Raw genomic sequence first — 14660 nt, forward strand, 5'->3', positions numbered from 1 at the left:
AAGTATAATATTTAATTTAATAATAATAAAACATCTAGACATAGTCTCGTGACAATGGATTAATGTCAGGGGGTTCGATACTGATACTGACCAGTTACTCTGTATAAAACGTAATGTTTTAGTGCCACCTGGTGTTGAAATGATGTAACTGATCTCTCCTTGTCCTAGCCTGTTTCAAACTGACCACCATTGTACCTGTTCCTAAGTACTCAAAAGGTAACCTGCTTACATTACCCATCTCCCTGTAGCATTCACATCTGTAACTAATAAATGCTGATGAAAGGCTGGTCAACGTTTCTGCGATGATGGTGTTGATGTGAGCCATGATTTTCAGGCTTTTAAAGCATTTCACAGCTACAGATGTGAGCGCTAAAGGGAGATGGGTAATGTAAGCAGGTTACCTTTTGAGTGGTGGTGGTCAGTTTGAAACATGTTGGGATTACAGACTAGGACAAGGAGAGTCATTCAGACAGATTACCTTGACCTTCTTTACCAACTCTTTCCCTTTAATCATTTGAAAAAATAATGATACATGAAATTGGACCTTTCTCTCCAAATAAACTTTGTGAAAGGCGGCGACAATTTGAAACATAAAATACAAAGGTGAATTAAAAGCAGAACAGGAGTTCGATGACAGCTAGAAGTAGTTCTGCCTTCTAATCACATTGAAGTGAGGCACCAAAAAACATACAAGTAACTTAAACCAGTCTTCAGTATTTTTGCGTAACTTGGAGTGGTAAAATCTGAAACAGGACGGAAATGTTAAGAACTGAAATGGTTGGTGACAAAGGGATTTGTCATCAATACTGTGAGGTCAGCGTGAAAAACAGGAGTTTTGATGGCTTTATTTTCTTACATTGTTAAAACAATATGACAAACCATGCTGCACAACAGAGGGGGAAAAAAAGCACATTTCAAAGACATGGCAGGAAGTACCGTAGGATTGCTGATGGCAGGAAGTACCGTAGGATTGCTTATGGCAGGAAGTACCGTAGGATTGCTGATGGCAGGAAGTACCGTAGGATTGCTGATGGCAGGAAGTACCGTAGGATTGCTGATGGCAGGAAGTACCGTAGGATTGCTGATGGCAGGAAGTACCGTAGGATTGCTGATGGCAGGAGTACCGTAGGATTGCTGATGGCAGGAAGTACCGTAGGATTGCTGATGGCAGGAAGTACCGTAGGATTGCTGATGGCAGGGAGTACCGTAGGATTGCTGATGGCAGGGAGTACCGTAGGATTGCTGATGGCAGGAAGTACCGTAGGATTGCTTATGGCAGGAAGTACCGTAGGATTGCTTATGGCAGGGTTCCCCAACTGGTGACCTGAGGGCCAGATTGATGTTATTTGGCCTGCAACGCTTACTGAACAATTGTTCTAAATTGTTGGACATAAGACAAAAAAGAAAAGAAAAAAAAACCACCAGCGAATCAGCACCAAGTGCTTTTAATTTGGAACATCTTTTCAAAGTAGTCCCACGCATCAGAGATATGTGATCACATTCAAGTGTAAGCAAGTTTTGTAATGTTTCAGTCAAATACATCTGGATTTCTTGCAGTCTATAAATGATTTGTAATTAATGTCCTCCTAAAAATGGATCACTTTGAAATAATAAACGTGGCGCTGTCACTGCATGAAAAGAAACTGTTTACAACTTAATAACCTACTAGAAGACATTTCTAAGCAGCGTTTTGCACCGAATGAGACGTGCGACTTTACAAGGCATTTGAAAACAGTATAATGTAGGAACTACTTGGTTGGAGGGAATTTCAGGCCTGGGTACAGAGCGGCAGCAAAAAGCACACACATGAAATCTCAAAACACACACGTCTTTAACAAGTCAGAAATCACATTAGGGGCAAATCTTCACTTCCACACAGTCACATTGTCTACCATTGGCATCGATGCATATGACTAATTGCCGATATGAGTCAAAGTTAAGATTCGCCCCTAAGATCGGTTCATTTGTGCAGTGCAACTGCTTTGCATGCAGTCTGGAACGTAGCCGTTGACAGCAGGGAACTGCTGCCCAGTTAGGAAGTCATGGGCCTGACACCTAAACCCTCCTCGGAGTCACCAAGGGGGTTGGCGGACTTGTGAAAGGGCGTCTCCTTAAAGATGAACCAGCAGTTACCACCCCACAATATCAGGTTGAGGAATCCAAAGACCTGCCATAAGAGGGGGACAAAAACACATATTTTAGACAGGACAGCAAAAAAACAAACATGTTTCTTAGTTAAAAACAATCACATTTCTCAATGGCTCCACGTTTCAATTTCTTGAAAATGAATTGAGGGTATATGTAAGAGATGTGGATTCAGGACTGTAACCAGGACTGTAGCCTGTAGCCAGGACTGTAGCCAGGACTGTAACCTGTAGCCAGGACTGTAACCTGTAGACTGTAACCAGTAGCCAGGACTGTAACAGGACTGTAGCCAGGACTGAGCCAGGACTGTAACCAGTAGCCAGGACTGTAACCTGTAGCCAGGACTGTAACCTAGTAGCCAGGACTGTAGCCTGTAGCCAGGACTGTAGCCTGTAGCCAGGACTGTAACAGTAGCCAGGACTGTAGCCAGGACTGTAGCCAGGACTGTAGCCTGTAGCCAGGACTGTAACCTGTAGCCAGGACTGTAACCTGTAGCCAGGACTAGCCTGTAGCCAGGACTAGCCTGTAGCCAGGACTGTAGCCTGTAGCCAGGACTGTAGCCAGGACTGTAGCCAGGACTGTAGCCAGGACTGTAGCCAGGACTGTAACCTGTAGCCAGGACTGTAGCCTGTAGCCAGGACTGTAGCCAGGACTGTAAGCCAGGACTGTAACCTGTAGCCAGGACTGTAGCCTGTAGCCAGGACTGTAGCCAGGACTGTAGCCTGTAGCCAGGACTGTAACCTGTAGCCAGGACTGTAAGGACTGTAGCCTGTAGCCAGGACTGTAGCCTGTAGCCAGGACTGTAGCCAGGACTGTAGCCTGTAGCCAGGACTGTAGCCAGGACTGTAGCCAGGGAACCTGTAGCCAGGACTGTAACCTAGCCAGGACTGTAGCCAGGACTGTAACCTGTAGCCAGGACTGTAGCCTGTAGCCAGGACTGTAGCCTGTAGCCAGGACTGTAGCCTGTAGCCAGGACTGTAGCCAGGACTGTAACCTGTAGCCAGGACTGTAGCCAGGACTGTAACCTGTAGCCAGGACTGTAACCTGTAGCCAGGACTGTAACCTGTAGCCAGGACTGTAGCCTGTAGCCAGGACTGTAGCCTGTAGCCAGGACTGTAGCCAGGAGCCTGTAGCCAGGACTGTAGCCTGTAGCCAGGACTGTAGCCAGGACTGTAGCCAGGACTGTAAGCCAGGACTGTAGCCAGGACTGTAGCCAGGACTGTAGCCTGTAGCCAGGACTGTAGCCTGTAGCCAGGACTGTAGCCTGTAGCCAGGACTGTAACCTGTAGCCAGGACTGTAACCTGTAGCCAGGACTGAGCCTGTAGCCAGGACTGTAGCCAGGACTGTAGCCTGTAGCCAGGACTGAGCTTGTAGCCAGGACTGTAGCCTGTAGCCAGGACTGTAGCCAGGACTGTAGCCTGTAGCCAGGACTGTAACCTGTAGCCAGGACTGTAACCTGTAGCCAGGACTGTAGCCAGGACTGAGCCTGTAGCCAGGACTGTAGCCTGTAGCCAGGACTGTAGCCTGTAGCCAGGACTGTAGCCTGTAGCCAGGACTGTAAGCCAGGACTGTAGCCTGTAGCCAGGACTGTAGCCAGGACTGTAGCCTGTAGCCAGGACTGTAACCTGTAGCCAGGACTGTAACCTGTAGCCAGGACTGTAGCCAGGAAGCCTGTAGCCAGGACTGTAACCTGTAGCCAGGACTGTAGCCAGGACTGTAGCAGGACTGTAGCCAGGACTGTAGCCTGTAGCCAGGACTGTAGCCTGTAGCCAGGACTGACTGTAGCCAGGACTGTAGCCAGGACTGTAGCCTGTAGCCAGGACTGTAGCCTGTAGCCAGACTGTAACCTGTAGCCAGGACTGTAGCCAGGACTGTAGCCAGGACTGTAGCCTGTAGCCAGGACTGTAACCTGTAGCCAGGACTGTAGCCAGGACTGTAGCCAGGACTGTAGCCAGGAACCTGTAGCCAGGACTGTAACCAGGACTGTAGCCCAGGAGCCTGTAGCCAGGACTGTAGCCAGGACTGTAACCTGTAACCAGGACTGTAGCCTGTAGCCAGGACTGTAGCAGGACTGTAGCCAGGACTGTAGCCTGTAGCCAGGACTGTAGCCTGTAGCCAGGACTAACCAGTAGCCAGGACTGTAGCCAGGACTGTAGCCTGTAGCCAGGACTGTAGCCAGGACTGTAATGGAGGGAAAACGCAATGGAATTCGGTTCTCAAGCAAAAGCTCGGGTTGACATGTAAAACTTGTTTTTGAGTCGAGTTCCCAGAGTGATTTCCCCGATTCCAAGCATGTACAGATAATTCAGGAGTGTACTGTTTTATTAGCTCCCGGGTACCAAATAATTATTTTTTTCAAAAATAATTGTGTTATTGCATGACACAAGTCAACAATTGTTTCCACAGATTATTTCACTGTATCCTTTAAACATTTGTTGATGACATAACACGTTTGAATAATTTTAACTAAATTAAAAATGTTAGATTCATATGATATTTTGAATGTAAGATAAGCTGATCAACAAATACTCCCCCCCAACAGACTTTTGTTCATATTCATCTAGGGTGCCAATGATTCAGGAGGGCACTATACATAGCCACCATTAACAACACTACAGGTAATGTAGTCTACCCCCAACAGACTTTTGTTCATATTCATCTAGGGTGCCAATGATTCAGGAGGGCACTATACATAGCCACCATTAACAACACTACAGGTAATGAGTCTACCCCCAACAGACTTTTGTTCATATTCATCTAGGGTGCCAATGATTCAGGAGGGCACTATACATAGCCACCATTAACAACACTACAGGTAATGTAGTCTACCCCCAACAGATTCATCTTGCCAATGTTCATATTAGCCACCATCTACAGGTAATGTAGCAACAACTTTTGTTCATATTCATCTTGCCAATGATTCAGGAGGGCACTATACATAGCCACCATTAACAACACTACAGGTAATGTAGTCTACCCCCAACAGACTTTTGTTCATATTCATCTAGGGTGCCAATGATTCAGGAGGGCACTATACATAGCCACCATTAACAACACTACAGGTAATGTAGCCTACCCCCAACAGACTTTTGTTCATATTCATCTATGCCAATGATTCAGGACACTATACATAGCCACCATTAACAACACCACCAACAGACTTTTGTTCATATTCATCTAGGGTGCCAATGATTCAGGAGGGAACTAAAATACATAGCCAAAGATTAACAACCTCACTACAGGCATCCCACCACCAAATCAAAATAATTAGCCAACACACTTTTTGATTTGACTTGTTATGCATCCGATTGTATGAAACTTGAATTAGTGAAGCAGACAACAGCAAAGATTTGAAAGTATTTGATGTTTGCTTGATTCATTCATTTTGCACTTTTGGAACTAATATATTGGTACCATTGTGTGGGAAAACTTTCTCTCCTTAAGTACCCATCACACGGACGTCAAGGCAACTGCTCAGCTCTTTAGCCCACTGAGAATATTAAATAAACTTATTCATGTTACTGAGGGAGAGAGGGTAATGTATAAAGTTTACATTATGTCAGGATATGTTATTGTTAGCCATCAGGGATCCTCTTGGAGGAGAAAGAGACACAGTCTGGTACCAATCACCATGACAGCCTTGAGTTGGGGAGGATGCACTTTGGGGTAGAGGTCAGGTTAGATGAAGTGAGGAAGAACAGATATCACTAAGGTTCTGTCTAGCAACAGAGATGCATTGGCTGTTTAGAGGTGTAGGAGGAGACTCAGCCTAGGAGAAAGGGTTTAAATATCAGTGCTTCTACAGAGAGACTCAGCCTAGGAGAAAGATCAGTGCTTCTACAGATGTGTACAGATGTGTAGGAGGAGACTCAGCCTAGGAGAAAGGGTTTAAATATCAGTGCTTCTACAGATGTGTAGGAGGAGACTCAGCCTAGGAGAAAGGGTTTAAATATCAGTGCTTCTACAGATGTGTAGGAGGAGACTCAGCCTAGGAGAGACTGTTTAAATATCAGTGCTACAGATGTGTAGGAGGAGACTCAGCCTAGAGAAAGGGTTTAAATATCAGTGCTTCTACAGATGTGTAGGAGACTCAGCATAGGAGAAAGGGTTTAAATATCAGTGCTTCTACAGATGTGTAGGAGACTCAGCATAGAAAGGGATCAGTTTTGTACAGATGTGTCTAGGAGAAAGGGTTTAAATGCAGGGACTCAGCCTAGGAGAAAGGGTTTAAATATCAGTTACAGATGTGTAGGAGGAGACCAGCATAGGAGAAAGGGTTTAAATATCAGTGCTTGTACAGATGTGTAGGAGGAGACTCAGCCCAGGGTTTAAATATCAGTGCTTGTACAGATGTTAGGAGGAGACTCAGCCTAGGAGAAAGGGTTTAAATATCAGTGGACAGATGTGTACAAGACTCAGCAGGGAAGGTTTAAATATCAGTGCTTGTACAGATGTGCAGGTCCTGGAGAAAGGTTTAAATATCAGTGCTTCTACAGATTATAAATAAAAGTATATCAAATATCAGTGTTCTACAGATGTGAAAGTTAGGAGAAAGGGTTTAAATATCAGTGCTTGTACAGATGGAAAGACTCAGCCTGATAAAGGGTTTAAATATCAGTGCTTGTACAGATGTGTAGGAGGAGACTCAGCCTAGGAGAAAGGGTTTAAATATCAGTCCCACCACCAAATCAAAATAGATGTAGGAGGAGCCATAGGAGAAAGGGTTTAAACACACTTTACAGATTTAGGAGGAGACTTAGGAGAAAGGGTTTAAATATCAGTGCTTGTACAGATTGTTTAAATATCAGTGCTTGTACAGATGTAGGAGGATGAGGAAGGGTTTAAATATCAGTGCTTGTACAGATGTGTAGGAGGAGACTTAGGAGAAAGGGTTTAAATATCAGTGCTTGTACAGATGCAGACATAGGAGAAAGGGTTTAAATACAGCAAAGTGCTTGTTTAGGAGAAAGGGTTTAAATATCAGTGCTTTACAGATGTTAGGAGGAGACTCAGCATAGGAGAAAGGGTTTAAATATCAGTGCTTGTACAGATGTGTAGGAGGAGACTCTAGGAGAAAGGGTTTTATCAGTGCTTCTACAGATGTGTTGAGAACTAGGAGAAAGGGTTTAAATATCAGTGGTACAGATTGTACTCAGATGTGTAGGAGGAGCAGCTAGGAGAAAGGGTTTAAATATCAGTGCTTCTACAGATGTGTAGGAGACTCAGCCTAGGAGAAAGGGTTTAAATATCAGTGCTTGTACAGATGTGTAGGAGGAGACTCAGCATAGGAGAAAGGGTTTAAATATCAGTGCTTGTACAGATGTGTAGGAGACTCAGCTAGGAGAAAGGGTTTAAATATCAGTGCTTGTACAGATGTGTAGGAGACTCAGCTAGGAGAAAGGGTTTAAATATAGTGCCTACAGATGTGTGGGACTCTAGGAGAAAGGGTTTAAATATCAGTGCTTGTACAGATGTGTAGGAGGAAACAGATGTGTAGGAGACTCAGCCTAGGAGAAAGGGTTTAAATATCAGTGCTTTACAGATGTGAGGAGACTCAGCCTAGGAGAAAGGGTTTAAATATCAGTGCTTGTACAGATGTGTAGGAGACTCAGCATAGGAGAAAGGGTTTAAATATCAGTGCTTCTACAGATGTAGGAGGAGTTTAGATGTGTAGGAGGAGACTCAGCATAGGAGAAAGGGTTTAAATATCAGTGCTTGTCAGATGTGTAGGAGGATATAGGAGAAAGGGTTTAAATATCAGTGCTTGTACAGATGTTAGGAGACTCAGCATAGGAGAAAGGGAGTGCTTCTCAGATGTGTAGGAGGAGACTCAGCCTAGGAGAAAGGGTTTAAATATCAGTGCTTGTACAGATGTGTAGGAGGAGACTCAGCCTAGGAGAAAGGGTTTAAAATCAGTGCTTCTACAGATGACAGCCTAGGAGAAAGGGTTTAAATATCAGTGCTTGTACAGATGTGGGGAGGAAAGGGTTTAAATATCAGTGCACAGATTTGGAGACTCAGCCTAGGAGAAAGGGTTTAAATATCAGTGCTTTACAGATGTGTAGGAAGACTCAGCATAGGAAAGGGTTTAAATATCAACAGATATCAGCCTAGGAGAAAGGGTTTAAATATCAGTGTTCTAGGAGAAAGGGTTTAAATATGTCTACAGATGTGAGGAGACTCAACAGAGATTAAATATCAGTGCTTGCAGATGTGTAGGAGGAGACTCTAGGAGAAAGTTTAAATGTGTAGGAGGAGACTCAGCCTAGGAGAAAGGGTTTAAATATCAGTGCTTCTACAGATGTGTAGGAGGAGGAAAGTTTAAATATCAGTGCTTCTACAGATGTGTAGGAGAAAGAAAGGGTTTAAATATCAGTGCTTCTACAGATGTGTAGGAGGAGACTCACTAGGAGAAAGGGTTTAAATATCAGTGCTTGTACTCAGCATAGGAGAAAGGGTTTAAATATCAGTGCTTGTACAGATGTGTAGGAGGAGACTCAGCCTAGGAGAAAGGGTTTAAATATCAGTGCTTGTACAGATGTGTAGGAGGAGACTCAGCCTAGGAGAAAGGGTTTAAATATCAGTGCTTGTACAGATGTGTAGGAGGAGACTCAGCCTAGGAGAAAGGGTTTAAATATCATACAGATGTGTAGGAGGAGTCAGCCTAGGAGAAAGGGTTTAAATATCAGTGCTACAGATGTGTAGGAGGAGACTCAGCCTAGGAGAAAGGGTTTAAATATCAGTGCTTGTACAGATGTGTAGGAGGAGACTCAGCCTAGGAGAAAGGAGGTTTAAATATCAGTGCTTCTACAGATGTGTAGGAGGAGACTCAGCCTAGGAGAAAGGGTTTAAATATCAGTGCTTGTACAGATGTGTAGGAGGAGACTCAGCCTAGGAGAAAGGGTTTAAATATCAGTGTGCTTCTACAGATGTGTAGGAAGAGACTCAGCCTAGGAGAAAGGGTTTAAATATCAGTGCTTGTACAGATGTGTAGGAGACTCAGCCTAGGAGAAAGGGTTTAAATATCATGTGCTTGTTTAAATATCAGATGCTTGTACAGATGGAGGAGACTCAGCATAGGAGAAAGGGTTTAAATATCAGTGCTTCTACAGATGTGAGACTCAGCCTAGGAGAGGGTTTAAATATCAGTGCTTGTACAGATGTGTAGGAGACTCAAGGAGAAAGGGTTTAAATATCAGTGCTTCTACAGATGTGTAGGAGGAGACTCAGCCTAGGAGAGTTTAAACTCAGTGCCTACAGATGTGAGGAACTCAGCCTAGGAGAAAGGGTTTAAATATCAGTGCTTGTACAGATGTGTAGGAGGAGACTCAGCCTAGGAGAAAGGGTTTAAATATCAGTGCTTCTACAGATGTGTAGGAGGAGACTCAGCCTAGGAGAAAGGGTTTAAATATCAGTGCTTCTACAGATGTGTAGGAGGAGACTCAGCCTAGGAGAAAGGGTTTAAATATCAGTGCTTCTATCAGATGTGATAGGAGGAGACTCAGCCTAGGAGAAAGGGTTTAAATATCAGTGCTTGACTACAGATGTGTAGGAGGAGACTCAGCCTAGGAGAAAGGGTTTAAATATCAGTGCTTACTACAGATGTGTACAGATGTGTAGGAGGAGGCCTAGGAGAAAGGGTTTAAATATCAGTGCTTCTACAGATGTGTAGGAGGCCTAGACTCAGCCTAGGAGAAAGGGTTTCAGCCTAGGAGAAAGGGTTTAAATATCAGTGCTTATACAGATGTGTAGGAGGAGACTCAGCCTCGGAGAAAGGGTTTAAATATCAGTGTTTGTGTGAACAAATGTCTTTGTCTAATGCAGCTGTATTGATCTCTGGGAAGAATAAACTTGCTTTGAGCTTTCATAGGGTCAGCCTAGGGTCGAGTTTTAACTCAGAATTAAAACCCAACAGCTATTCCAAGTCATTCTATAGACTGGGATCTCCTAACATCAACACCTTCCATTGAACACTACAAAGAGCATGAACAGAATAATTCCCAGTTAACTCACCACAATGGGGCCGCGGGTGGTCCGCCTGTATCAGACGTGCTGGTAGCCCAGGTAGATCACCAGGCTGGCGGTGCTCAGAGGAAGGCAAACACCCCGATACAGACGTAGAGACTCGGCTGAGGAGGAGTGGTCGCCGGTCAGATAGAGCTGGATAGTACTAGAGTCGTTGTTACAGGAGGGGACGATGTATGGATGGACGATGTATGGATGGGTCATCAGCCTGTGAGAACAGAGATATGTAGAGAGAGAGGGTGGTGTTCAGTAAGGAGAAAAAGTGAAACAGGGATGTACTACCAGAAACTGTCCAATAAGAACCCATGATCTTTTGAGTGTAGTCACATGTAGTATTAGGGTCATGTTCGGTAGGTTTACGTACGTTTAGGAAATGTTTTATATCTGAGGAAAAACAGCGAGATACTCGGCTGAGCTTGTCCAGTAAAGATACAGATTTTCATGTTTTGTTGCAAAACATTTTGATTCAGTGTGCCCCGATGAACACGACCAAATTATAACAAGCCACTTTGTAATTATTATTATTATTATTTTTTTTACATTTTAACTTTATTTAACTAGGCAAGTCAGTTAAGAACAAATTCTTATTTTCAATGACGGCCTGTCAGATTTCTACCTTGTCAGCTCGGGGGTTTGAACTTGTAACCTTCTGGTTACTAGTCCAACGCTCTAACCACTAGGCTACCCTGCCGCCTCTACACTCTAACCACTAGGCTACCCTGCCGCCCCTTTGAACAGAAACATCACACAGCCATACAATTCATCCGTTTACTCCTGTTCTGCTTACCTGAACGGGTAGTTAAAGACAGCAGTGATTTCTTGGCTGGTGCTGAGACCCTGGCACTGCACATTGATGCTCGTAGCGCCGGCATAACCCGCCGCCGTAGCGAAGGCAAATATGGAGAAGATCTGCAGACAGACAAAGCCAAATAAGGACATGACACAATGAAATTAAAGAAACAGTTGACAGCTTATAATATATACATCCAGTTATAAGCTGTCAACTGTTTCTTTAATTTCATACACACACACACCTCTTTCTGAAATGACATTCAGTCCAAACAGTGCAGATTAGAGCATGTGACTATGCTAACCCTACCAAAGAGTGCAGATTAGAGCATGTGACTATGCTAACCCTACCAAACAGTGCAGATTAGAGCATGTGACTATGCTAACCCTACCAAACAGTGCAGATTAGAGCATGTGACTATGCTAACCCTACCAAACGGTGCAGATTAGAGCATGTGACTATGCTAACCCTACCAAACAGTGCAGATTAGAGCATGTGACTATGCTAACCCTACCAAACAGTGCAGATTAGAGCATGTGACTATGCTAACCCTACCAAACAGTGCAGATTAGAGCATGTGACTATGCTAACCCTACCAAGCAAAAAAAAGGCAGTAACTGCTCATTTGGTCAAAAATGTGTTAATGTCATTTGCTACATTGAGGACAATCATGTGGACAAGTATCCTGCCTCTATTGTATTGTGTTTTGGATTAAAATGGGAGTCATGTTTACAGTAACTGTATAAAGTTACTGTGATACCAAGGTAAATAAAAGCCATTCCACCCCCCTCACCCTCCGTTCCACCCTATGAGCAGTTTGTGTATTTGTGCTTGGTAGGGCAGTAGGGTACCCTGTGCTATAACTAAGGGCAGTTTGGTTTACAGGTTCAAAGCAGTGTGAAGGTGTTGTGACAGGAGTTGAACGGTCAGGTAACAGTAGAATGTTGAACAAGACAACTAGAACTCAAATCATGGCCTCTCTCTCTCCTCTACAGAAGGGCATCCTTTCCTCACAGGAAGTGATTTATCACTAGCCTATAGAAAAGAAGAAAAAAAGGGGGGGGACAACTAGTGGTAGTAGCTTGTAAGTCGCTCTGGATAAGAGCGTCTGCTAAATGACGTAAATGTAAATGTAGCTCGGGGCGGCAGCGTAGCCTAGTGGTTAGAGTGTTGTACTAGTATTTGTTGCAAGTTCAAATCCCCGAGCTGATGTAAACGAATGTGAAACGGCTAGCTTAGTTAGCGGTGGTGCGCGCTACATAACGTTTCAAATCGGTGACGTCACTTGCTCTGAGACCTTGAAGTACTAGTTCCCCCGTGCTCTGCAAGGGCTGCGGCTTTTGTGGAGTGATGGGTAAACGATGCTTTGTGGGTGACTGTTGTTGATGTGTGCAGAGGGTCCCTGGTTTGCACCCGGGTCGGGGCGAGGGGACGGTCTAAACTTATACTGTTACACTGACAAGGTATAAATCTGTCGTTCTGCCCCCAGTCCATCGCAACGGTGGTGAAGAATAATAATTGACTGTAGAATATCATTCTATCATGATGTTCTTACACCGTAGAGAACAGTCCTTTTTATTAACCTCAATAATAAACAACCCTTTAACAGATGCGGTACAGGACGCATGTCTAAAAACACTTCAAGAGACGCCACCTCTCAGATGGCCGTGTAGCGCCTTGTTGTATTCATACACTACAGAGGCCATAGTATAGGGTGGTGAATAATGCTAATTTACTGATAGAATATCACATTTCAGCTAGATCTAAAAGGAGACTGGAGTCTGTCTTCTATGTCTTGGTGCCACACTAGTCAGTGAGTCCACACTCTTTGCAGAAATATATATTTGTTGCATCTTGTAAATGATCAGATTTCTGAAATGTTTCATATTTAGTTTGCAACAATTAAGTTGTTACAGTATAGTTAGTAGTCTAGGTCGGGACTTCCAAATTGTTACATGATGAATAGGTGAACTGCAGTACGTCGCAACACCACGGGCCTGCAGTACATCGCAACACCAGCTAGTTTCAATCAATTTGAAACCCATTCTGCTGCTATGCAGGGCGGCTGGTGACACTTTTTTTTTAAGGTACCGTCTGCATTAGTCTGCTTAAATCAGGCTGTAATACACACATCCTGAATCAAATGACTGCAAAGTCATGCAAATGTTCCTTACAAACCAGAATTATTAATTTAATTACATTTGAACTTACTCTACCAATTATCTATGCATTTTAATATTTCATTTGAGACAAAATATCCACAGGAAAGTATTGTTTGCCCAACTTTTTCGAGTGCCGGCATTGAAGTTGACATTTCTCTAACCTTGACCATGTAAATGCCTGCGGATTTTAAGTTCGTGCATCGTGTGCACACGTTTGCTAGTGACTGAAGGTATGTGCACTCGACGTAAGTACATGCACACAATGCATACATACTAACCATACCTTAGTGATACAAACTGAAGTCAGCAGGTGTTTACTTGGTTTGAAACATGTTCCAAGTGAAAGAAATGTCAACTTCCTTACCAGCACTCTAAAAAAAAAAATTGAGTAAACATAACAATGCTTTGGATATTTTGTCTCAAATTTCAGCCATCTGGACAAAACGCAACAAACAAACAGTAGAGTAATTTCAAATGTAACTGTATTCGACCATCTGACGTGTAAACAACATTTACACGATTTTACAGACATTTTCACGCTGCATTTACCAATTAATTGTGTATTACAGTCTGATTAAATCAGACTACCACTATATATTTATAGTGATATTTATTTATGCAGGTGTTTTAAGAGGTGTTTTAAGAGCCATAAACTGGGACTGAACATTAACACGCGGAACCTTATCTTTCATATCAGCAAGGAATTATATAAAAACACTTAACGTTCAATTGATACACACCTTTATTTAACTAGGCAAGTCAGTTTAAGATCACGTTCTTATTTACAAAGACGACCTACCCATCATTGGTCCTTATAAGGAGTAATCGTCTAGTTAAGGTCCTTAAGAGTACATTTGGGCTACATAGCATAATAAGTATCTAGAAAAACAAACGTACCCATTCGAGGACTCTAATAAATGCCAAGGGCTCTTTCAGGGGTCCCAAGTCCAGGTTAAATCCTGAAGTCGGAATGTTCTTTTGATATTCAAGAAACAAAAAAAGTACACAGTTTATTAGCTGACAAAGTGGAGTTGTCATTCTAGGATAGGCATGCAACCAAACACACAAATAGAAATACCGCGCAATAGAAGAAAATGTGAATTAGCAAACAAACACTTTTCTAACGCTGTTTTTACCTGGGATATCCCGTCCATTGTCGCAAGTCAATTTTCTCGGACAGTATGCAGTACTTTCTCTTTAGACGATTGTTGGTAGGGGAGGAGAAATTGGATGACTTGCTTGGTAATTTCAGAAATTTATGTCAAACTTTTTTTTCTTCTCCAAGTGAAGAGCGCTGCACACGTGTTCACCGACGTTCTTAAAGTGACACGTCCACCTAATTGTATTCGTTTGTATTAACAAGGATACATCCACACAAAAGGTACATGGGGAATATACAGTACCAGTCAAAAGTTTGGACACACCTGCTCCTTCCAGGGTTTTTATTTATTTGTACTATTTTCTACATTGTATAATAATAGTGAAGACATCAAAACTATGAAAAAGCATATGGAATCATGTAGTAACCAAAAAAGTG

General features: G+C 43.2%; 1 protein-coding gene across 1 annotated transcript; it reads right to left on the reverse strand.

Moving 5' to 3' along the window:
• Positions 1-830: 830 nt before the first annotated feature.
• On the reverse strand, positions 831-14432 carry LOC135504843 (synaptophysin-like protein 1). The gene is made up of 5 exons (XM_064923741.1): positions 14260-14432; positions 14021-14098; positions 10959-11080; positions 10196-10379; positions 831-2167 (listed from the first exon to the last, which is right to left on the reverse strand). The coding sequence occupies exons 1-5, from the start codon at positions 14275-14277 to the stop codon at positions 2033-2035; spliced, it is 537 nt and encodes a 178-aa protein (XP_064779813.1). The 5' UTR covers positions 14278-14432; the 3' UTR covers positions 831-2032.
• Between the last annotated feature and the right edge of the window lie 228 nt (positions 14433-14660).

This window comes from Oncorhynchus masou, chromosome 18, assembly GCF_036934945.1.
Source record: "Oncorhynchus masou masou isolate Uvic2021 chromosome 18, UVic_Omas_1.1, whole genome shotgun sequence".
In the NCBI taxonomy this organism is placed as follows: Eukaryota; Metazoa; Chordata; class Actinopteri; order Salmoniformes; family Salmonidae; genus Oncorhynchus; species Oncorhynchus masou.

Bases quoted from the DNA above. Each gene is read 5' to 3' on its own strand.
- LOC135504843 (XM_064923741.1), bottom strand. The intron at 10,380-10,958 runs GTAAGCAGAACA...CTGTTCTCACAG, and splicing joins GTCTTTAACTACCCGTTCAG to GCTGATGACCCATCCATACA. The intron at 2,168-10,195 runs GTCTGATACAGG...CTCTTATGGCAG, and splicing joins TCTACCTGGGCTACCAGCAC to GTCTTTGGATTCCTCAACCT.